Consider the following 25,711-nt stretch of genomic DNA (forward strand, 5'->3'; position numbering starts at 1 on the left):
TGGGAGCACTGCACAGACTGAGTGGGGTTACTTCCTCTAGGGTATGGGTCCTAGTACTGAAGGCAGGGAATGAACATTTGGGGTTTGCGCAAGGCTTATTGTGGGATGTTTAGGGGAGGAACGAAAAGTAGATAAAGGGACGATTCAAGGAAGGATTCTCACTTGTGCTATTTTTGTTAAGCACCAGATTTAGGTGCTGCCAGACAAATAAGCACATTGCACAACTTCACTTCTAGCTTCTAAACTTGCAGTCAAGCACACAATGATAGACCTAACAAAAAGACAAACACTAAAGCAATTATTTAAAAAATTTTACACATGAAGCACCATCACCATTATTTCTCATTAACCATACCTTCAAAAACAGCTTTATTGGATAAACCCAAAGCTGGCACAGTTGCACCTTCTGGAAGGTCAGATGATTGCTGAATAAAAAAAAAAAAAGAGAGGTTTCACAGATTGTCATGTAGGATCAAGTTTTAAATTGCACAGGTTAATGAATCCCTGTGATAATAACAGAGACTTTTCTAGAGAGAGGTAAAGGGGAGGCACTTTGAAACACTCCCAACTCATCCAGAGCACGCCCCAGACAAAATGAAGAATGCTACTCCACAAAAAAAAAAAAAAAAAAAAAATGAAAAAAAGATTTCTCTAAGGCATCAGCACGAGAGTTTTGCCATCAAGCATGCATCTTCATTCCTACTTAAAGGTTTTCTACCACAATTTAATTTATCCTAGAATGCACATGATAAGCGCTCAACTGAGAGCACTGCAGTTTTAAATGCAGTAAGATTGGGCACAGTCTGTTCTGAGGTGAAATAAGAAGGAAGCATTTTGGAAATGTGGACAGAGGGTGAGCGTCTCTGCTCATAACTTCAAACACAATCCAGCACATAACAGATGTGGCTGGAACACGTGCCCATTTAGAGAAGCCAAGAGGAAAGACAAATAATCAGAAAATATTTCCATAAAGATGTGGTAGAAAAGCCCAAAATCAGAAAGGGTAAATAAGATTGAGGCCCTTTGTGTAGAGATGGAAAAGGGTTTGATCTGACAGCTATAAAACCTCTTTGTTCAAGGGTCTGGAAAGTTCAAAGACTGTTTTACATAACTGGATTTACAATTTAAGTGTCAGATTAAGAAAAACAATGTTATTTATTTAAATGTTCATAATTTGATGAGACAATGTGTGATACAAACATACCAGTCTGAGGCTTCTAAAACAAAAAGTGCTTCTTCATAACAACCCAAGGTATAATACAAGTCCATGGATTTAAGCTGAATAAAATCCTATTCATCTCCTTTTGAATATAAACTTGGCTTTTTTGGTTTTAAGTAAATTTTATGGGGAGAATGCACGTGAGCTAAATTAAGAAAAAGCTTACGCACTAACGAAAAAAAGCATTCACATAAAATTATTTCAATAAAGCTATAGAATCATAGAATCACAGAATATTCCGAGTTGGAAGGGACCCATAAGGATCATCAAGTCCAACTCCTGGCACCGCACAGGTCTACCCAAAAGTTTAGACCATGTGACTAAGTGCACAGTCCAATCGCTTCTTAAATTCAGACAGGCTTGGTGCCTGTATTTAAGAGTATCTATATCATTAGAGCTCGTAAAGCCTTCCTCTTTAAACGAAGTCCATGTGAAACACTTTGTGATATCATGGATCAAAAAATAGCAGTCAGAGGAAGAGCTGATAAGGAAAGTCTACAAAGAAGTAAAATAATGACAGCTGCCAGCATTATAATAGAACAATGTTATTTGCACGTCATTAACACAAATGCTTACAAAGACTTACGGAATTAAAGCAATAAATAGCTACTTATGTAACTTCTTGCTATCAAAAGTGAAGAGATTTCTTTCCCAGATATCTCAATTGTTAAATGAAATGGAAGGGCTAATCCACCAACAAGCAGCTACACAGAAAACATTTGCTTTTGAGACAGAATTGCAAAGAGCACGCAAGGCACTGTACAGGGGTAGCTACCCTGAATGAGGGCTGCTCTACAAAACTCAGAGAAAACCAAAATTAGACCTTAAAGTGAATGGGTAGCAAACAAAGGATGGCAATGCTGCAGTCTTATCTTTCCACAAAGTAGGAAAGCATATTTATCTACAAACAGCTATAGGCCTAAGAACTGAAATCTAAAGGACTCACAGGAAAATTTCCACAGCCAAGAGGAAATAAAGCATGAACAAGTACATATTTATATAAATATTTATATATAGCAGCTAACAACAGTGCTGAAAGCTTTATGCTTTTTTTAATCAGATGCTTGGAAATAAAAAACAACACCACATAACCACACAATAATAATTACATCTAGACAAGTCTACTACACCCTTAAATTAAGGAGAAGTACATTTCCAGACTTTATTATTTGTTTTCAAATCACCAATTGCATACAGTAGTCTACTTGGGCTGATTTTTTTTTTTTTTTTTAAATTACCAATGGTCTTTACAATCTTCAGACATCAGGCCTTGCTTTGTTTCGAAGACAACCTGTTTTATAAGACAGCACCATAAAAATACATTTGAAATAACATACAAGGAAGCCAACAGAAAGGAAAGGAGAAATAAAGTTAAGTTTCAGAACCATTAAAAGCATTTTTATGGAATTTAGTGCAATCTGATATTTTCTAAAGCACTGATTTTTATCTACATGGAAGAGGCTTGCCTTCATTTTGTATTGCTGTAAAACACTTACCTGAGAGTACAGCTTCTCCATTGGAATACCAGTGATATTACTGAAATTTTCTATAAAATTCTTGGGAGCACGAAAAACTCGAAGCACTTTTTCATCTGCTCCCGATACAAACTGGAACCGGCCAATCATTGCCAAACAACGCATGTCATACCCATGTACTTGAGGCCTTCCAATTTCATGCCAGGTTACCTAAACAAACAAAAATACAGTTAAAGTACAATTCTTAACCAGAGAAGCAGCAAGATTTTGAGTTGCAAGAAGTACTAATACTTCTCTTTACGTTGATAACATCAGCAAGTAAAGTTAATAACAACCTTCTACTGATGTATGCACACATACATCAGTTAAATCTCATTCTTCCATTAAACAATTCTTATAATTAGTAAATGGTGTCCGTGCCCAGGTGCTCCAAGGCATTTGCTTACCTTTCTTACTAAAAACCAAGCAAGAGTATTAGATTTTTAGAGAAAAAAAATGATGTAAGTAGTTTATTCTACACATGAAAAAAATGATTCTTCATGAAAAGATTTTTAGGAAGTGTTATTTGCTTCTACTTATATGTGGTATTTCAGTTGGAACAATACAGTGTGCATTTCTGAGTTAATTCTAGTTCTTCTAGTTGTTATTTAAATTGAATTTACTTTATATTACTTCAGAATTAAAGTTTGAAAAACTGCAATAAATACAGAAGTTACATTATACTAAATATACAAACATAAGGAAAGGCATTACATTTACAGTAAACTGCCTATACCACACTAAAAATTCATTTGAGTTTCATTTTTAAACTTCCATGCCACATGAATGGAGTATTTGAGAAAACCTACAAAAACCTCATTTTTCACAAGAGCGTGATTTGATTAAAAAAAAATAAGAGTACAATAACCCTTCTTCCCCTTCATTACGTGCATCTTCACATACTTTAGAACACAGCACACAATAGGAACGAAACAAACAGGAAAAAAAAAAGCGAAAAAAGACACCAAAACCAAGGGAGGGTTGCCTAAGTTGTACAATAAACTTCATCCAGAAAAATCCTGGTACAAGTTTTCATGACAAATTGAAGCTAGCTGTTATCCCTTATTTCTGGTATGTGAACCCAGTACAGTATCAGAACTGGAATTTTAAGAAGGGATAATTCTCATTTAACTCTGAGCACTCTTAAAAAAAAAAAAAAACAATCCTGAATACTGAGCTTTATTACTAACTTCTCATAGATATCTGAACCATTGTATCTTAAGACAAACATCAGGTGTTACCTATTGCAATTTTTCAAATGCTAAACTCTGTATGGTAAAGAAAGGCAGGCATTTTAAAAGCTTACGTTATCTCCATTCCCCTTCAAATGACCCATTTCTACCTCAACCCTTCACCTCACTCCACCTACAGGATACTACAGTTTTTTTCCCAGACCCTATGACACAAAGTGTTGGCACTACCTGGCTTTTCACGTGGTTTATCCAGCCAGAAGGCTGCTCTTTGTCAGAACAGGAAGGGGAAGTAAAATAATTCAGTCCACTTAGGTATGAAGACTACTATCACTCTGCTACATTAGTTGATTAATTTTTAAAAAATCAGGGACAGCAGGAACAGCTGCACAAGTAAATCATATAAACCTCAGTTCTTCCCGATAAAAATTTATCAAACAGTACACATAATGAAAAGTGGTACTTTAGTAGGTCACAGAGGATGTGCTATCAGTAACTCTTTTGAACGCTGCCAACTTACATAGCGTGCTAGCCCTGGACTTGGCTTCCGTATGTCAAATCCAACATACTATCTTTTCCACAGAGGTGTTGTACCCTCCAGCTTGGAGATTAGGGGAAGAGGCAGGGAAGGAAATTGAAGATGCCCTTCCTACAAACACAATGCAAAGCTTAGAACTTGAGCTGGGATTGCTACCACTTATGTGTGGCCTGGAAGTAAATCAAGGAACTGGTGCCAAATTCACTCCTCCCTGAAACATAAGACACCCTGTACTGGTCTACACTACAGAAGCTTTGCTAAGACAGTTTTAATAGCTACCCTTTACCTTCCCCAGCTAATAGCACAGCTTACACAGTGACTTCAATCGCTCTAGTTTCTGGCAGTTGCCTAAATGGAACATTAGTACAATCTTGCCAGAAAAAAAAAATAAACATACTTGTAGACTACCAAAACGCATGACCAACCAGAAACAGGAAGTTCTGCATTCCCAGACAGGGTTTCCCACATCAAACTTTAGACTTCTTTTGTAACAAAGTTGTTTAGGAATAGCTGTTCCTGAAAAGTCGCATACATAGGTGCCAAATGCAGTTCAGTGGCAGGTAATCATTCTGATAAAACAGTCACATTCATAAACAAAATACTGTAAAAAAAAAATACAGTGAGAGGTCTGCTTAGATTAAGCATGTGGGTAGGGGGAGAAAAAAAAAAAATCTTTATAATTCCCTGCCACAGTGCTAAACCAAATGTTAAGTGAGGACAATAAATGGTTACTAGAATCAGGCAGGTATTTCTCCTCCTGCCTTATTGCAGAGGCTGGTTTTTAAGAGCCTACAAGAACACTAACTGAAGGTAACCCAGAGGTGAACTCAGAATTAAACAGCAGTCAAGTCATTTGAAACTAAAACTTGCCACTAGTATTTTTAAAGTGAAAACACATACTGAGTGACCAAACCAAACATTTACACAAGCAGTTTTGAAGAGATCATGGTTTAGGGAAATTTGAGGTAAGAGTTATACTTGTTCCAAACTCAGGACAGGCAAGACCTCTATAACAACCCCACAAAGTCTTTGAAGACCATACCTCTGTCTCATGTTTTCTTTTCCATGGAGCAAATAGTCTAGTAGTTTGATCAGATCCAACACTGATGATAAATTCTCCTTCTGGATCCCACTTTACATCCTCTACACTGTTAAAATGTCCTGAAATCACAACATCTGGAGTCCATTCTTTCTATAAAAATTAGAGTCACCAAAGAAGCAAAAAGTTTTCAGTTGACTGATTAGCATATTCTAACCAAAATAAGTAACAAAGACCTTATTGGGAAAGGAATAAACAGGATGTATGAGAACAGCAAACTGTTGTAATAGAACTCAGAGTGCCTACAAGGACACATATGCCGATTCATTGCTCCAATTTAGAACAAATTAGTGTTATTGGTTTAGATGCTATTTCTGAGCAAAGCAAAACTACAGATGTACTCAGTTTACTCCACCAACTTAGTGGTTGCTGCAAAAAGGCATAAGATTTAGAGTTTGGGTAATTCCAACCTCCCTTCTATGCAGGAGTGAGGCTCCTGCAGAATGCTGTATTCAGAGGGCGCACATTTCTATTGTTAATTTTAAGCTGCACTGTTACATTTGATGTTTTCTGTTAACAATACAACTCAACTGAAGTGACAAATGTAATTTCTTAAGCATTCATAATAATAAATAAATAACATACCTTATTAACTGAAGACTGTTTCCAAAGGTGAAATGCTCCATGAAAAGCATGAGCAATGATCATTGAACCATCTGGACTAAACTGGCAGTCAAAAAATCCAAGGGTATTGCCCCCCACTTCACCTACCCGCACCTGAATTAATGAACAGAAGTGAGATATCCATGAAAATGGCCTTCTGTTCATATAAACTCATCCTAATCTCTTGAGACGCAAATTTAGTTATAGGCAAGAGTTTACGTTATACAATATTCTTCAAATGTATTTTGTGTAACTGCAAAGTTGAGCACTAAAATATCATGGAATTAAAGCTGCATGCCACTGCTGCACGCAGTCTCCCTTCATAAACATCTCAGGAGGGGGATCTTGCTCAGTCTGAGGTCTAATCAATGCAAATGGAATCTAAAAACAAAGTAATGACTCACAAGCTTTACAGCACAACTGCTTTTTAGAAGCTCGTAAATTTAGGCACAAGCACAGACAACAAATAGAGTCTCTGTATGATCACTCTATTATGAACTAACTTATACTTCAAGTAGAAAGGCACATGGACTTTTCAATGGAACAGGGGAAAAAATACATCCACTACTCTAATTCTCTTCTTTCCCTCGAGAGAGTATTAAACCTTTCTTTGTGACCGGAAGTCATAAACAATGGTTGGCATAACCCAACACTAACAAATTCAGCTGAAATACTGCTATATGTTTTTAGTTAATCTGCTTTTCCAAAAGCATCTACCAAAGCATTAAATCAATCTGGTTGTACTACTTGTTTATTTAAGATGATCCACATTAGAACAGCATTCAAAATAATACAGTGAAACATGAACACCCAGCTCAAATGGAAGAAAAACCTCATGTCACAACCCATGAACAAGTTACTGTGAATAAAACACAGATTGTGAATTCTGCATCAGCTGCTCTGGAGAAACTGCTTCCACGCATGTTCCCACAAGGATTAACTATAAATATTTCAGGGTGATTTCTTCCTCTTCTGTCTGAGTACACAGTGTGTTACTATATAGCACAGACACAGACACAGACACAGGTTTCTAGGTTGGAAGAGACCTCAAGATCATCGAGTCCAACCTCCGACCTAACACTAAGTACTCCACTAAACCATATCGCTAAGCTCTACATCTAAACGTCTTTTAAAGACCTCCAGGGATGGTGACTCCACCACCTCCCTGGGCAGCCCGTTCCAATGCTTAGTAACCCTTTCGGTAAAGAAGTACTTCCTAACATCCAACCTAAAACTCCCCTGTCGCAACTTTACTTCCTATCCTATCCTTGTGCCTTCGCACCTGACTTCCTATTCTGTGAATGACAGTTGAGCACAAACTGTTGTCAGAAACTCCCCACTATTGTAATAAGCAAGTGATAAAAATTATACTGCACCACATCATTTTTGATAAACATAGTTTTACTTGCAACACAGTGTCAGAATGAGTATTCTTCAAGAAAAAAGTTGTTGCCTTCTCTCCCAGCACTGTACAGAGTTTATGTTTCTTCCTGTATACATACAACACTGAAAAGCCACTTTTAATACAGTATATATTGTGAGGAAGACTGGCACTTGCCTGTTCTAGCCAAACTCCAGATTCCTTATCAGGTTCCCAAAGGATCACAGTTTTGTCCATTGAAGCAGACAATATTCTCATTGGTTGTTGTATGCTGCCACCTACAGTACAAGGAAAAAGATTACCCTACACCATGAGAAAGCTTTCTAAAAGAATTTGCTCATACTGAAATGCAAACAAGCTAAGAAATTAGTTCAGCAGTGGGGACGTGCAACGCAGCACCTAAGTGCCACTCTTTATAGGCCTTCTTTGGTAGGTATTGCATTTTTTAAAACCATAATCTCCCAAATGAAGTGTAAAATACATACATGAGAACAACCATATTCTACTGTTTATTCACTCCATCATCAATGCATGTTGAAAAAACTTATTCAGAAGAAAAGCTAGAGCTTCACAGAGAGACCACATAGAAGTCCTCGGTTCTTTTCTTCACGTAAGTTCTTACCAGGAGATTTCCAGTTTAAAACAACAATCTCTATGCCAATATTCACTGTTTTTTTTTCAAATTCAGTGTTAGATTCACTAACGGATTTCAGTTGACTATAGCACCTTGCAATAAATACAGCAGTAAGGACAGCTCCCAGAAGTCAGTGAAGCTCCCCAAGGAGCTAGGTGGTTCACCATGCATTGGGGAAACACCTAGGAAAACTGTTGAGGAGCCCTTCAGAACAGAGACGTTGGTGGGCATCTCCTGAGGCAGTATCTATTGTCAGCACCAGATCTCCTAGCTGCTGCATTGAGAAGTCGTAAGCAATGCCCTTGATCTGTCTCTCCACTCAGCCTGCCTCTGTTGAACAAGAAAATCTATTTTGGGGAATGCAAGGTTGGGTAGGACCACAGAACAGAAGCAGCTGTATGTACGTACAATCGTGGTGTAAGATACCTGGAAAGCTTCATCGCCTAACACGACAAAGGTTTTTGGATTGCAATGCAAGATTTGCACGCCTATATTTTGCCGAAACCTTGACTTAAGAGGCAAAACCTTGTATTGTCTTGACTGATATTGTATTGTCTTGACTGGTGTCCCCGCTGTCCCCTCCCACAAAAAAAAAAAAAAAGTGGGGTAGGGAAAACAGCCTAAGGCAGCATTTCTAAAGCAAGTGCCATGTCTTTCACTACAGATATTTAACCATCCTAATTGCACTCCACTGTTCAAGTGCTGTATACATACTGTCAAAGCTGTGCTTTGTACTGGTTAAGTCACCTGCCACCAGCAACTAAGACATCTCAAAAAAAAAAAAAAAAAAGGCAGCCTTGCCAATAACAATACACAGGGGCCTTTTGATGATGCAAGTGTATCAAGTCAAGAATTTCAGTCCCTTACACGCCAGGCAGACATGCACGAGCAGATCAGTACTGCAAACAAGGCTGTCAGAATTTAAGGATTTAAAAAGAAAAATAAAGACTAGATCAAGATGCAAAATTAAAGTAACTAAATAACAATTTTTCAATAAGATTCTGCGTTAATGTCTTAAAGCTACACGCTAGCTAGAGAAAACTGATACTCGAGGAATTCCTGGCATGTTAAATTAATGCATGGAAGACTGGAGATTAATCTTCTGAATGTTGCTATTTGTTCCTTTGTAGTCCAAGAAAAAGAAAGGAGTGCTCTTGAGTTAATAATGACCTTCTAAAAAACATACATTTCAAATACATATATCACGAGAACATATTGCAGCTATTAATTCATAGTTATAAATTGATTTATTTTTTTATCCTGTAATAAATCAATTACAATGAAGCAAGTAGAATACAGCATCTTGCAACAGACTGAGCCTGTGCAGCATGAACAGCAGATGTGCAACTGGCACGTTCAGCCAAAACAATCCACTTACTTATAAAATGTTATTTGCAGAATTTAAACATTTTCATAGTCCACAGTGACAAGTGAACATGCAAACACAACGAAAAGACACATGACTTTAGTCATGCGTACAACGTTTAATATAACTGCTACGGTGTTTAGTATCGGTTTACCTTTGGAAAAGGAAGGTTGCCAGTGGACTGCATACACCCAGTTTTCATGACCAGCCAACACAGACTCCAAAGTAACTGCATATGTTGTACCAGTATCTACCAGAAATCAGAGAAAAGCACATTTCTTTCTAAAAGCCAAGAAAAAACAGACCATTTCTGATATCTTCAGTGATAAAAGCAACTACTTTCATCATCTATCAGTATTTCAATAGCCTATTGACATTGAACAGGTCCTTGAAAACGTACTTCGCTGCAAGCCCTGCATACCATGTTGACGCCAACAGGTCACCTATTGCCTCAAAGTGGTATCACAAAACTCCTGTAGAGCTCTCAAGGAATTTTGAAGTAAACTCTCTGACATCATCTCTGCCCATATTCTTAGACATATTTACATCTCCAAACGACTGTAAAAACAATGATCCATTAGAGAAAGTAACATGAGCACTTGTTACACACATCATACAAACCTCGTTATATTACCTAAGTTGTCTAGTAATTTACCCCACTATGTCAAAATTGCAACACCCTGACATTACAGTGCTCAAATAGTATGTTAAATAACCACAAAGTAAGTCTGCACATACTTATCTGTTGTCTCCAATCCTTTCCAAAGGTTTAAGTAACAGTGGTACCTCTTAATGCGTTGAATTTAAAAGAAAGTAAGAAGTATGTTATTAAACTGGAGGAGAACTGCCTAACAGCATACCTCCCACAGACAAATATATCTCCTGGCTACGTACTGCATTTGGAATATGTGTAACAGTACAGGTTGATATTAAGCTCTCTCACTGCTTTACCATTTTTGTAACACATTGTTAACTTTACACAATTATTGCTTTAAAACAGTAACTCTATTTTTTCTAACAGCTGAACAAAATAACACAGTCAAACTGGTCTCTGATTCTTTTAAGACAAGAAACAAAACAAATTAGATGGTAACCACCTTGAAAGCCCCCCTGAAACCACTAACAGATATACAAGAAGCCATATATGAGAATTTTACAGCTGATACCTACCTTTAACAGTAAAAACATTCTCTTTCAGTCTTATGGAATAATCTTCAGTTTCTGAAGATTCCTTTGATTTCATACACACTTTCCAAATTCTTATCAAACAATCCTGAGCACAGCTTGCTAAGAATAGGTCTTCATCTATTTGGTTAAAAACATGATAATAATTAAAGAGCCGTATTTTCATTGCAACCAATGCCATGACTAAACTACTATCTTTCCAAACTTTCACTACAGCATTATCCTCATTTTCCCCATTTTACACATATTATAAATACTGCTATTTTATTTCAACATCAACTTATTCTACCATTTCAAACTCTACGCTTGTTTAGAATATACTGACTATAGACATTTCTCTGCTTATTAGATAGAAAGATGCCTCGTGGTAATACTATACATGAGCTTCCCTGTTACTTATGGCCTTCGCTCTCCCAATTCCAACATCCACAACGAGTAACCTAATACTGATAAGAACTTTAACCCATTTCTTTCTTTGGGACTGTAACATCCTCTAATGCTCTCTATTTTATTTTTGCCATTGCAATAAATATTTGATTAGTTAATGTCTGAATAGGTTCTCTTCTTAATCTCCTATTCTTACAAAAAAAAATATGCATGGGGGGGAAGAAGAAAAATACTTTCACTATTTTTACCCCTTTGAAGAAGCAGCAAACTATTCCTCATTCAGATATAGACACTGCCATACTGAGAAAGCCAAATTGCTAAAAATCCTATTTGTTTGCATTAGGCAGCAGTTATGTAAACACATTTGAAGCAAGCGAAATACAATGAGGAATGCAAACACAAGTGTGCTCTGTTTCAATCTTACTGTAGTAGTAATTTTGAGAACTGAAAAATGGTTGCAGTATATGTTCAACAATTCTTGGTTTTAAGAAGCCACAAAGTTCTACCTTGATTTTTAATATTTATATCACCAACTCAAAAAAAATAAATGCTCAATCACAAGAGCTTAGAAGCTACAGTGCATCAAAAACATCTGCTGGAGTGGTAAAACATCAGTAATGTTATTAAACCAGTATTCCACTTTATTTATCTTTCATACTGACCACACACTGCCCATTCAATGCCTCTTATCCAATCTTCATGGCCAGGGAGGATTAATGTTTTCTGAAACTGAATAAAATTTCCTGTTAGATCATAGAAATATACTTAGTTACCATGCACATAGGGTCAATTAGCTTTGGATTTTGAGGTCTTCTATATTTACAGCTTTTATTATTTGAAATTGGAAAAATAACCTGTTACAAAAGATTGTAATGTAATGATAGGTTCTAAATAGGCCTTTCTGGTTTTGTCACGATTGTGTAAACATGTTACATTATGGCACTTCCCACATATGAGCAGAAAAGCATAAGAATTTAAGGAGCTGAATGTATTTTATTTTAGCTTTTTCATGCTGACAGTGGTACACAAAAAATAACATAATTCAAATATAACACAGTAAATAATTTGTATTAGACAAAGCAAATGCTACTGTAGATGTGAAGAATGAATACAGGTAAAAATCAAGCATAAAAGGCTAGATGTGCCTTAATTTATTTCCATAATTATTTTTTAATATGATGCTGTTAAGAATTACGACTTATGAGGCTAGAAATATTCCCTGTGCTTCTTAAATTTATTACTAAGTTTCAAAGGGTGTTATACATGAAGAACTGTATCTGCAGATGGAAACCTCTGTATGAACACAGGAACACACACACAGTCCACGTTCTCTTTTGAGAAATTTCATTAGTAGAATGTTTTCATTTGTTACACTACTATTTTACAGACTGGAAAACAGGGCTGACATGTACCTCATGAAGTTCAACAAGTGGAAGTGTAAAGTCCCGCACCTGGTGAGGAACAACTCCAGGTACCAGCACAAGTTCAGGGCCACCCAGCTTGAAAGAAGGACATGGGGGCCCTGGTGGATGCCAAGTTGAATGTGATTCAGCAGTTTGCCCTTGCTGCTAAGAAGGCTAACGGCATTCTGGGCTGTATTAGGCAAAAAGTATAGCCAGCAGGTTGAAGGAAGTGATCCATCCCTTCTACTCAGTGCTGGTAAGGCCACATGTAGAGTACTGTGACCAGTTCTGGGCTCCTCAGTACAACAGAGACATGGAGCTACTGGAGAGAGTCCAATGGTCACAAAAATGACAAAGGGACTGGATCACCTCTCCGATGAAGAAAGTCTGAGACATCTGTTCAGTCAAAGAGGAAACCTGGGGGAATCTCATCAATATATACAAGTATCTGAAAGGAGCGTGTAGAGAGAATGGAGAGAGGCTCTTTTCAGTGGTGTCCAGTGACAGGACGATAGGTAGCAGAGGTCCAAGTCTTACTGCTTTTCTCTGCCACGCACTAGATGTGAGCTCCCTCCTCCATACAGCTGACAATCTTCGTGGAATTAGAAAAAGCCCAAATTATCTTGACTCTCTTACTTCACTTTTCAACTAGACTGAATTATTTCAGGGAAGACATACTCAAACACACACAGCAAAATCTTCTTACATAAGCCAAGCTCAACATACAGATGTTGTTTTAAAGCTATGTTTTGACAGTCTGGTTTGCTTTGCTTCCCCTTCACAGGGCCGTAGTATCTCTAGCAGGAAGACGGAATGGTTTTTGAAGATTTTTCCCTGAGTGCTTTTATAAATCAATACCCTCTTTCAAGAACTCAGAAAAGTAAAGAGAGAAACAAATTTTCTCTCTACTAAATGCTTTAAGGGATCTTCAAATAAATTATCTTTAAGGATGTGAAGTTTGCCCTCTGAATTTCAAAACCATTTTTATGAATAAATATATTTCATCTGTAAGATTCATGAGATTACCCAAAAGGCAGCCTGAATCAGTTAGTGAAAGAAACCCGAAAATACCTCATCCTTCCTCTAAGTATAACAATGCTGTCTGAATTTCATTAGTATTTCCCACAAACTCACATTGTACCTTTGCATTCCTACAGTCTTTGATCATGAACTAAAGGAAGAGATTTCCAAGAGTCAACAGGACAGAGCTATGGAACCTTACCACAGAGGGAAGAAGGCAAAAGTTCCGGTTCTAGTCACTCTCCTACATCATGTTTTATTGAAAAGTGGCAGGACAATGTTAATTTCTTCAAATACCTCTAAAAGTAGAGCTACAGAAGCCACAAAAGGTGTCAACAGATCTGAGAGAACCTGACTAAATAGGAGAACCAATCAAACTGAAAGTTTGGTCTGGACCATAGAAGTAAACAAGTTCCAGATTTTGAATCTGGAAAATCAGCTGCACATTGACAGAGATAGAAGTCTTTCTTCAGCACCACAGCACACTAAGAATCACGAGAGGGATTCTGCCACTGCTAGCTCTTAGAGAATGTCATTAAAATGATTTAACTCATGAGCTTCCTTTTTTCCTTCATAGGAAAAAATAAAGCTAAGAAACCAATCCTCCCTTCCTGCTTAGCGGTCAAGATATCACTGACATAGGAGATAATAGGATGAAGCATTTTTTTTTAATCAACAAAAAACATATTATTATGTACATGACAGCCTGAACAAGCAAAATAATCTATAAGAGGCATTCATTTGTCTCAACAAGCAAAAAGGAATACCTATTTTTCAAAATCTCAGGAAACTCAGAAAAATAATTGGTTCCTATACATGTTAGTTCAGTAAGGGGTTTTGGTTGGTAAGCTCATTTGTGCATTGTTGAGGGGAAGGGTGGAATCCCTGTTCGTTTGTTTTTTAAAGGGACTGATAAGAGACATTGACTTCTGTTTTGGAAGACAAGTCATGGAACACCTTCCTTAGAGTCTAACAAAAGAACAGCTGCAAGAGAGAACAGAACTTCTTTGTAGTGCACCACAGGAACATTTAACTGTACGAAAAACTAAAGATTGTCAGCTTCCAAATAATACATGAAAAATGTGTATGCCTATAGAAGATCAGATACTATTTCAAGTATTTGTTTGGACATTCAGAAGCATTCAGCACAAACAGCATAGTTAACAAAAATACAGTTCAATAAATAAAAATCATACCAGTTTTTCTGTAACTATTTATAGACTGAAAATAACATTTCCATGTGAAACAGTCAGTGCATGGATACTGAATAAAGACGCAGTCATAGTTATTTCATGTCAGTGGGGATAGAAACACAGGGTATCTTCAAGTAGGGAAAAAATAAGGAAAAATAACACTTTTACAAACAGAATCCACTTCAGCATTCTGAACATGCATTTCACCATTATCAAGAAAACGAATGAACTATTTGAACAGGGGTATGGTGCGATGGTTATCTGGAGACAGTAGCTATTAAAGAACTTCAAAAAAATCAGCAGCACATATGAAAAGAAAAAAGAAGCAGAACTGTGTAACGTTCTGAGCAAGACACAAAAGCTATGATTACCTTACTGTTCTGCTGTATAAACAAATGTATTTTGCAGTCATCACCACCACAAGCCAGTACTGGTACTGAAATGGAAAAAAAAAAAGTCCATTACTGAAGTTACAAAATCTGATGTTCTAGGATATGAAAAACTACATAGATAAAAAACAAATACAATAATATAAATTTATAGGAAGGCATGATAACACTTTTTAAAAACTGTTTTCTAAAGACACACCTTATATTTTTTAAAATAAACTAGTATTTCAGGAACACAAAACTCAAAAAGTTATTTTGGCACATAAGTAAACACAGCTCCCTGTTCACACAAAGGCTACGGAGTCCTTGCCTTACACAGGGTTGAAAATATTGGACTAGAGGTAATGAACTGTTCTGAAAGAAGACCTGGTTTCAGGTCCACAGAAATTCAGCAACAGTGAGTTTTCTTTCCACATAACACAATACATGTTCATGGAGCCTGTATCCTGCTTTCCTAAAGAATACATTTTATGGGCCATTAAAGTAATTACATACTTACTGAATAAAAGTTTGAGTAAAAAAAATGAGAATTGTGATCTAGTCGCTGTATCAGACAAATGCAAATGTTCTCGCTCAGAAAGTTCTATCAAGACTTATCAAGAAGTATATAACTGGCAAAAATGGCCTATTATACATTTTTTGCAAAAATGCTCTACAGTAATGTAATTTGCATTGAATGAAATGAAGTCCTGCAAAAGAAAATGAAAAAAAATAGTTGGAAACTAAGGTCCAATTGTAGTGGAGACAAGATGATTTGCAATGCTTTCTCAAGTTTGCTCTCTTTTTCACCTGTTGCAATTCAATTCTGAAGAGATGAATGGTTCTCAACATTTTTTTTAAATATATTTCAGCAACAGTCAGTTAAAATACTAGGCATCATGAACTTCAATGTCTTCTGAAAGTTAAAGCACCCATTACATATGAATCAATTTTCAATGTGAGCTTTAAATTTCTTTGATTGGTGAAATCAGTTTCCTGTAAATGCTTCTAGATCAGGAGTGTAGCCTATGACTTTCAGAAAATTAATTCTTTGTTTAATTCCTGACTTCAGAGCTGCAGGTTGCCCTCAACATGAAAGCTTCTCTAAATCTTAATACAGGTGTCAGCATAGCTTTCATAAAGACTTCAGAGCAACTCCAAAAGTTATCATACATCATTTTTTCCTGAAACTCATTAATCTTCTGAATTGCCACTATAATATGTTTTATACATATATATATATATATATGTAATAATGTTATATATATATATATATATATATATATATAAAAATATGTATAATGTTTGACTAAATGATCAGCAATTAGATTTTTAATGTTTTAAGCTATTTTATTTAATTTCATACAAAATCATACATAACAATCCTTTGAACCAGTTCAATTGCATGGACTTTTTGGGGGAGAAGGTAAAGTACAGAATACGATTATGCTCTATTAAAAGTTTCTTTTCTGGGGAAATACTTCTAAATATATATTTACAGTTCAAAATTTTAACTGTTTCTGGACAATCTTAGCAACGCAAATCATTTGTACTCAAAATGGCATTCAAAAGAAATATAGAGGCTTTTTGTTTTGTTTAATGTTTTGTTAATTTTCCTTACAGAAAGTAAGTTAAGAGTTTGTGAGTTAAAACTAGTTCCATCTCTTCAGAAAAGTAAAGTACTCTTTTTCAGGTTATGAGCATTGTGCTATTTGGATAACTAATTTAAGTCAGGATGGGAAAGAGGCCATAATAAAGGATTGCCCTGCTTTGAATGCAACTTTAGGCAAAACTGGGCTTTGGGGACTTCAGTAGATTTTCCACAGTAAAGCAAAGTGTTTGTTATTCCACCATTTCAAGAAGATTCAGTACAGTAAGTGAAGAAATAATCTAATACTTCACAGTATGAATTTTATCCTCATTAAACTGGTACCGCAGACACTTCACTTCTAAGGAAAATTCACACTGGAGTTAGTATGATTTAACCTAAGCCTTTTAACATCATCTCAGCAAACACCTACTAGTGTATTTACAAGAAAAATAAGAGAGAGAGGTTTGAAGTGTAGAGACCACCAGTGTAGACACTGTTTTTGATATCAGACATGCTCTGGAAGCAGATATAAGTATTTCCAAATGGGACAACACATCTTGAAACAGCTTTCGTATCTCCCAGAATTATCTCAAGCCAAAGAATATAATAAGCTTCTGTAACTGCCTTGGAGGCATGCAATCTAAAAACACATCAGTGTGGAACACATGCAGCAAGTAGATGGAACTCCAGAAACTGTAAGAAGCTTCAATATGTTTCCTCTTAGGAGCCTATCGCTCTTCCATCCAAATGAGGGGCTCTAATGATATTTAAACACAAACCTAACTGAGCATAAGTATTTGGCTTGCATTGTGCTAGAGGATGCACCTAGTTTTAAAAAAAGACTTCTACAGATTTCCAACAGAAGAATATGTCTCTGGTAGGACATGAAAACAGCTTTACTATCTATTCTAGCTTTACTAGAAAAAAAAAAACACAAGAGATTCAGTTCTGAACATTTACATTAGCAGAAAACTCTGTAAGCCATACTGAAAAGTCAGGTTAAACTTGTTCAGCACCTTTTTTTCATGTTTAAGACTGGACACATGCTTAGCACTGCTCGTTAACATGCAATTTCTAATGCAGCCCTACAGATTCTTTTTATGTATCTTGCCCTTCAACCCAAACAACAAAAAATATAAGGTGCAGCACCACAAGGAATGAGTGAAACCATCCATATCAGCCTATCCCATTCACTTCTATCTCTGTTACCCCGCTTTTGTGCTGTCTTATAGTTCAACTAAAGAACTTTGAGCAGCATTTTCAAAATGCTACAATCAGCCAGTAGTTTTCTAATTCCTATGAAACGTTCACGTGAAATATTTAAATACAGGCACGAACTTAGGCTAATTCCCTAAAAAACAAAATATATGACACAAGGGTCTGGAGTTGGTTAAATGAAAATCCTGTTACACAGTTGGGAGATTTCTTAGATTTTATTTTTCCTGCATTGATATTCAAGATATGCAGCTGTACTTACCATTGCTGCCAGGCAAGAAGGATAAGGAGACATCCATAACAAATCCATTTCCAAATTGCAGAATTTCAATGCATTTAGCTGAAAATAAGAACAGACAGTGTTGATCTTGTTCATCATATTACTGTTACATTGTCATCTCCTTCTACATCATGTAGTTAGAATTCCCCATTCAATTTTATTTTAAGGAGCTGCAAAACTTCTACATTTTGTCAGAATCCATTGATTTTTAGAGAGAAAATAAAAGATAACATTATTATTGAGGGTTAAGGGGTCATGGCAATCCATCCACAGTTAGCTGAGTTAGAAGATAAGTCACTATTCTTCACTGAATATTAAAGTTGTACAGTTTCACTCTGGTGAAGCAATGAGTATTGCAAATTAGATCCTGTGACAAACAGCATTCACTACACAGAAAGCTAAAACTGGACTGGCTACAAGAGCAGACAGAGATAGAAGCAAAAACCAGACACCTCTTAACACCCTTGAGACCCTAGAAGTAATTAAACTGGTGACACATCAAGATCAGAGTAACAAGCAAGACAGCTGAACAACCTTCCTACAGGAGCAGGATTAAGACAAAAAAATGGAAAGGAAAGGACAACTTCTCTGGGAGCATAAGAAATGCCTTCTAGAACACAGGGGTGAAGACTGACAACTCACATCTTTTAATCTCACTTAGGTAGGGCAACGGGAAATCCTCAAGTACAACAGATAACAAAAAGTAGCATGAGAGATGTAGTCAATACAACTCAACTATCAACTGCTAGAATGACACTTTAAACCTAGATTATCTGTCCTAATTATTTCTTATGTATTTCAAAGAGCAATTCTCTGATGTGTCCATACAAGGGCCTAGTTCAACAGAAGATCAAGATTTATTATCCCACACTTCACACAAGCAGACCCAGAACTAGTTTCTTCCCAGTTACCAAGGACAAACAGTGGTTCAGAGCACCAGACTGAACACATTAAAAAGAAACTGGTAATTTCAGCCAACATATCACTGACAAGAAATAAAGATAAAATATTCTGAGGAACAAAACTGACCCAAAGCTATTAAATATATCATTTTTATTAAGCCAGTATGTTGTTGCTACATTCAAAAAAAAAATTACCTTCTGAACCATGCCGAGACCAGATTCTCACAGTAGAGTCAGACGCTGCAGAAGCTATTAACACATCTAAATCAGGTTCATCTGACTGGTAGACAGCATCCACTGCACAAACAGCTTCAGTATGACCTTCGAGAGTAATGCTTTTCACAAGCTGAACACATCAGAAAGTTTTACAAAGTCATACAAACTAACAAAATTAAAAATTCTCTCAGAAAAGTTAATGGAGTTTAAAGACATCTTAAGGAAAGGGGAAAAAAACACTTAGTACTGAAAACAAGTTGTATGTTTGTGATAGTGGTGCTTCTGTCAAACTACGCTTAATCTAAAGCACATTCCAGAAAGTGCAGAGAAGGGGTACAACAGTAGTAATCATTAACTTGACAGGACTGAATCAAAGCTGAAGAGAATTAAATGTTCCTGTGCACACTATACAAATTCCTTGAGGAAAGCTGGAAACAGTACTGAGGTTAGGAAGAGTAGTTTTCCTTCCTTTCTCTCCTTCTCTTGCCTCTAACCCTAAGGAACATCTCATAAAAGTTTGGAGAACCTTAGTGAAGGAGATTGAGCAGAACACAATGGAATAAATGGCAACTATAGCAGCTCTGTTTAGTATGTTTTAATTTGCAAGAACACCTTTCTGTCCTTTAAAATACTGACACAAAACCTAAAACATCTAAATTTAAACTTAAGCTCCTCAGTGAATGAATACAGGTGATTCACTTTGTAATCTGTTTGTCATAAATACAAACGACGAAACAAGATCTTAATTCTCTGACTAAAAGATGTCTAGCATTTATCCAGATTTTGTACTAAATACACTTGACATCTCTTTCAAAAAACAAAACAAAACCTCATAAGCCCCACTGCCATTTTTCAATTGGTCCAATGCAGAACTTTGTCTGTTTAAGTATATAAGCTAGTATAGAATCGTCATTAAAGTATAAACGTTTAGTCACATCCTTTTTCAAAGACTGCTATGAGGCTGTGTACCATGTTAGTGGAAAAGGTTAAAAAAGAAATACGTAAGTAATTTTAAATAAGTATGCAAAGATTTAAAACAGGACAGGAACTATTTGTTTCAAAGAACATTCCTTCATCAAACAAGCCTGATGATTATGGCATGTGCACTTTTCCCTAGTACATTTCTGCTCTTGCACATTTGAAAACTCACGGTCTACGCTAGTTTGAGATAGCCTGTAAAATGGATTACCTACACAGCCATTCACAGGCTAATGCCTAATAAGCAATATTTTAAAAACTAGATAATTATATAAAGCATCTTTTTTTTCTAAATTTCAGTTTATTCTGAAGACTCTTATGCCATACGGCATCTTTTCCCTTTTATTTATTTCTACAGTATGAGTAATAAGTTAGGTAAGTTGCTTGTCTCAATTTTTCTGACAAAACTCAACTGTTGCACATGTACTTTTAAACACCTACTCCAACTTGTATTCCATCCCTGTAGGCTGCCTATATGTAAACACTATGTTATGTAGATTGACCAGAAATCACTAGAAATAGATATAAAGAAATAAGGAAGAACTAAGGAAATATATACTAAAAATGAACTTCATAGTATCAGGATTTCAAGGCCATTTAAAGAAAAGTGTTACATGAGATCAAAAAGTTGAAGACTCAAAACAGGTTCTTTTAGACATGGTAGACAAATCAGATGATGACTGGTTAGTTAATATCTTAATGAAGTCTGATTTTAAAAGATAAACTACACAAGAATAAAAGACATTTTAGATTAAAACATGGCATGACAACAATCTGAAGAAAATACACATTAGATTCAACAGTAATGGTACAATGAAGAAGCATGAATAGGAAATATGGGCAAAATAAATACTTTCACTTCACAGATAGTTTTTGATGAGAAACAAGAAAGGGAAAAGAAAAGTTTTAAAAGGATGCTATTTCTATTTACCTGATCATTCCACACTCCTTTTCCACTCCATTCCCAAAGAATGAGCTGCTTATCAGATCCACCAGAAACTAACTCCGTTTCAGTCGCTAGAAAAATACATTTGCATTAGTTGTGTGAACTCTTTGTAACAGAAGCCAACAACACATAGCAGTGACACTAGTTACCACTTGCACAGCATCACACCCATGAAGTGTAAACAAAGTTTCCATTAAAATAAAGCGTGACCAATACGAATTGCATTACACAAGACACCTCAAGAGCAGAGGTATTATTTTCAAGCAACAGGAAGCTCAAAGTAGCCGCTCCCGGAGACCCTGAGCCACTCACCTCCGTCCCGCCGGCGGACCCAGCGCACGCAGTTCACCCTGCCGGTGTGCCCGCGGAGGGCGGCGACCGTCCGCCTCGCCTGCGGGGGGGGAAGAAAGCACCGAGCATCAGCTCGCCATAGCGCCGGTGGCGTTGTCGGTGTTGTTGTTACCACCCGCCCGACCCCACACCGCCGCCCCCCGGCCCCGGCCGCTCACCGCCGGCTGGTAGAGGATGACGTCTCGGCAGCTGCCGAAGGCGAGCAGCCCCCGCCGCCCCCAGGAGACGGCCCCGCCACCCGCCCGGTTGGCGCAGCAGGCGACATGGCACACCGACACGGGCGCCGCCATCTTGCCCCGCCGGCCACGTGCGCGGCCGCACGCAGTTCCCCTAGCAACGACCCCGCGCCGCCAGGGGGCCGCCATGTTGTGGTGGCCTCCGCTCTCCCCCGCCCCTCAGCCGGGAACCGCTTGAAAATAAAAACTATTGATCTTCCTTGTAGCCTTTATTACGCTTTTCATTAAACGCCCGGGGGTTACTGCGAAGTTGTGAAAGGTTAAAACTTTTCTGGGTTTGTTTCTGTGTGTTCATTCGTTTGTTTTAAATAACTGTCTGGCTCCTCGCCTAACGTCACGACTGGGAGCTGTTCATACCATAAAAGTTGGTCAAAGAAACTCTCCAAGACTCAGTTTGGAGTATTATAAAGAAGGCATTATTTAACTGCAGTGCCAGATGCACAGGGGATCACTCTACCTAGTGTACGTAATAAGTTGCTCAACTGCAAAGGTTATATGCAATCAAAATATACATACTCGTTAGATTTCCAAGGAATAATTGACATATTCATATTATTTCCCATAACTCATTAAAATATGCAAATGTCCCTGGGGCATGTGCATTTGTTTCTACTGGTGGTCTTTGGGGGTCTTCTGGTGGTCATCGATAGTCTTCCACACTGTGTTCACTGGTTGAACCCAGTTCTTGTGCATGCTCAAGCCATCTCATTCTTTCTTGTCGTATTGTTTCTACTTAGGCATGCATACTGAGCTTAGCTGGTTACACATCCAAGGACATATGCACAGCATGACACATCCTCCAGGCCTGGGTCCTCTTGCTCTCACTTAGAGGTGCAAGTCTGTATTTTCTTACAGACAAAGCTGGCAAGGTAATAGAAAGTTTCTAAACTTCCTTCTATCTAACTAAACATAGCAAAGGTTAGACCTATCTGCTCATAAAGCATTTCAAATTTTGCTCTATCAAAAAGGGGGGAACTGTATGTCCTTTTGGTTCGGTATCACTGTGGCTGCCTGCACACCATCAGATGGCCAAAATGGGTACATAAATAGGTACAAAGGATTGACTAGGATTGAAAGTTTTCATTCTGTAAAGTCATTTTTTATGCCAACAGAAATAAATTACATTAATTGAAGAAGAAATGGGTGCAAGAGGGGCAGAGGTTGGAGTCTACCAGACTACCAGATCCACAAGTGGTATACAAAGTGCCAGCAGTGGGCCAGATTAACTGAATATCTTGTGCATATAAATCAATGCCATGTGTGCTAGGAAAGACCTAAATTGAATATCTGAAATCATATTCCTGTGGTTATTATCCTTTTTTTTTTTTTTTTTTGAGTTGGCAGACTGCTTAATAGCTTAACATCTCTTTTTCTCATTTTCCTTCTCAGAACTATTTTAGATGTTTTGGTGAAGTATCCTTTTCCCAGTATTTCATATTTTGGACACTGGAAATCATGGGCTACAAATACAATCAAGGGGCTGGAGCACCTTTCCTATGAAGACAGGCTGAGGGAGTTGGGTTTGTTCAGCCTGGAGAAGAGAAGGCTCAATGGACACCTTATAGTGGCCTTCCAGTATCTAAAGGGGACCTACAGGAAAGCTGGGGAGGGACCCTTTGTTAGGGAGTGTAAGGATAGGACAATGGGTAATGGCTTTAAACTAAAAGAGGGTAGGTTTAGATGAGATATTAGGAAGAAATTCTTTACTCAGAGGGTGGTGAGGCACTGGAACAGACTGCCCAGAGAAGCTGTGGATGCCCCATCTCTGGAGGTGCTCAAGGCCAGGCTGGATGGGGCTTTGAGCAACTTGGTCTGGTGGGAGGTGCCCCTGCCCATGGCAGTGGGGTGGGAACTGGGTGGTCTTTAAGGTCCCTTCCAATCCAAACCATTCTGTGATTCTATGATTTTCTGTTTCTAAAGAGTTCCAGGCCTGTTTGTCCTTGCAGATGTACATTAACACATTACAGATCAAACCTGTCACCTGTGAAGCATCCCTCCAAGAAAGGATTACCAAATTAAGTCACTGAGTACAGACTGTGTTTAATATTGCAGTTTATTATGATGTCCTGGAATAACTGCCATAGAAATCACAGGAAGTTGCAACTAAGCAACAGCAGATGTACAACAGAGTGATCTGAATATGTCTGAGTACACCTATTTTTCAACAAAAAAGATGAGATCATAGCAGATTAGAGAATTCCATCCATTACATTTTTATTTCTTGATTTATTTATGTTTATTGCCCTCCCTGCCCAAGACATTGAAACCTAATCAAGTGACATCCAAAATATGTATATACATATATATATATACTGCCTTAGTATTCTAGTTTTCTTTGTACAGTAATTGGCTTAAAGAAATGGAATCATTGGAACAGAGTATAAATGAACTACACTGAGACAGAAAGCGAGAAAAGGGATATGAAATACAGATGTGACTGCCTAAAGGTGTTCTTGGCCTCTGTCCCCAAAGAGTACCTGCCACATCCTGAAATAAGTGAAGCTGCTCTGAACTGGAAAAGCTGGAAAGCCCATGGAAGAGGGAAAAGACAGCTCTCCATGGCTGTGCAGAGAACAGGGATGGGTGGGAAGAGAAGCAGCAGAAGGCAAAGAAGCAGGCATGCAGGGGAAGCAGCGTCTGCTTTGCACATGGAATACTTTGGACCCGAAACCACCCCTGCGTGGCTTTTCCCTCCCCGTGTGCCTGCATGTTCATGAATACTGGCTGTCAGCTGTAACCTGACACAACACTGTTGCAGCTGGGCACAGCTTTTGCCAGTGGGTGCAAGAGGAAGGAATCTGTGCCTGATCACATACAGGATACAGCTGGAAATGTTAGCTGCTAAGAGAAGAAATGGCTCCTTGAACAAAAATGCATGGACAGAGTCATCAAAGTGCTGTAGTTGACAAGTACTGTCCAGAGGATGGCTGTGCTGCAGCATCCCTTCTCAGCGTGCCCTGCCAAGGCCAGAGTCAGGGCTCCAGCAGGAGGAGGCCTGGTGCTGCCAAAGAGCTGGGGCACGTTGTAGGAGTTGTGTTTGTTGTTGTGGGAGTGAATCTGGATCTGAGTGCAACAGTGGGCATAAGCATGATGTTCTTCAAGACAGATTTGGGCTGGGGACTCCTCTGTGACATATATGAACTTTACTCTATGGAATAGTATATGAGAAATTTAGAAGAACAGATAACTACAGCAGAGCCAATACACTTTTTAAGAACATATGCATTGTAAGAAAGTACTGCTGGTGGTCAGTACAACAGTGGAAGAGGTCATATTATGGGCTAGTCACCAACTGCCAATCTTCATTCATATCTAGTGTCCCTACTGAATCCAAATTGGTCCTTGCTATTTTCCTTCCTGGAAAATAACTTCTTCATTTTTCAGAAGTATATGTAAAAATATTTTCTTTTTTTTTCCCTCTTTGGTGTAAATTTTCTGGCACAGGAAGAATTTGATTCACCAAATATCAGAAAAGGTTGTGATACCTAAGCAGACTTTAGAAGTCACTCTATAGCCTTCTTTACATGTTTTACATGTACTGGTTTAGTTCTGCCAGTGGGGTTACAGGGGTTATAGTGACAAATCCCAACAAGGCAGTTACTGCTTACACCAAAAAAAAAAAAAAAGAGGATTTTTTTTAGCTTAAAACAAATTCACCAGTTACACTGGATTAACTTCTTACTTCTTTTTAGCTTTTATACAGAGATCAAGAAAATACAATTCATCAGAAACTGAGGAATAGCGTGAATATAAACATTTCTCTGTCTAAATATGTTCTCACTTCCTGCAGAATTCATTCCAACCTATTAAACAGCATATTTAGCCTCATCTTTATTTTCGTGTCTTATGAGGAAAATAGTGTTGGGTATATATTATATGCATTGTTAATTGAGTGT

The 25,711-nt window shown here is 37.6% G+C and overlaps 1 protein-coding gene across 1 annotated transcript in view; it reads right to left on the reverse strand.

Annotated features, from left to right (window-relative positions):
• The window catches only part of ELP2 (elongator acetyltransferase complex subunit 2), a 35,727-nt gene extending 13,835 nt beyond the window's left edge, over positions 1–21,892 (reverse strand). The window contains exons 1-14 of the mRNA XM_035550575.2: positions 21,738–21,892; positions 21,541–21,619; positions 21,214–21,299; positions 19,284–19,434; positions 18,169–18,246; positions 15,104–15,168; positions 11,779–11,845; positions 10,715–10,849; positions 9,699–9,794; positions 7,722–7,822; positions 6,146–6,277; positions 5,504–5,653; positions 2,716–2,904; positions 356–425 (exon numbers count right to left, since the gene is read on the reverse strand). Of these exons, the coding sequence (XP_035406468.1) occupies positions 356–425; positions 2,716–2,904; positions 5,504–5,653; positions 6,146–6,277; positions 7,722–7,822; positions 9,699–9,794; positions 10,715–10,849; positions 11,779–11,845; positions 15,104–15,168; positions 18,169–18,246; positions 19,284–19,434; positions 21,214–21,299; positions 21,541–21,619; positions 21,738–21,869 (1,531 nt within the window). The 5' untranslated portion in view covers positions 21,870–21,892. The remainder of the gene's footprint in view (positions 1–355; positions 426–2,715; positions 2,905–5,503; positions 5,654–6,145; positions 6,278–7,721; positions 7,823–9,698; positions 9,795–10,714; positions 10,850–11,778; positions 11,846–15,103; positions 15,169–18,168; positions 18,247–19,283; positions 19,435–21,213; positions 21,300–21,540; positions 21,620–21,737) is intronic.
• Positions 21,893–25,711: the final 3,819 nt, after the last annotated feature.

The sequence above is a fragment of the Cygnus atratus genome, chromosome 2 (genome assembly GCF_013377495.2).
Source record: "Cygnus atratus isolate AKBS03 ecotype Queensland, Australia chromosome 2, CAtr_DNAZoo_HiC_assembly, whole genome shotgun sequence".
NCBI classification, from domain to species: domain Eukaryota; kingdom Metazoa; phylum Chordata; class Aves; order Anseriformes; family Anatidae; genus Cygnus; species Cygnus atratus.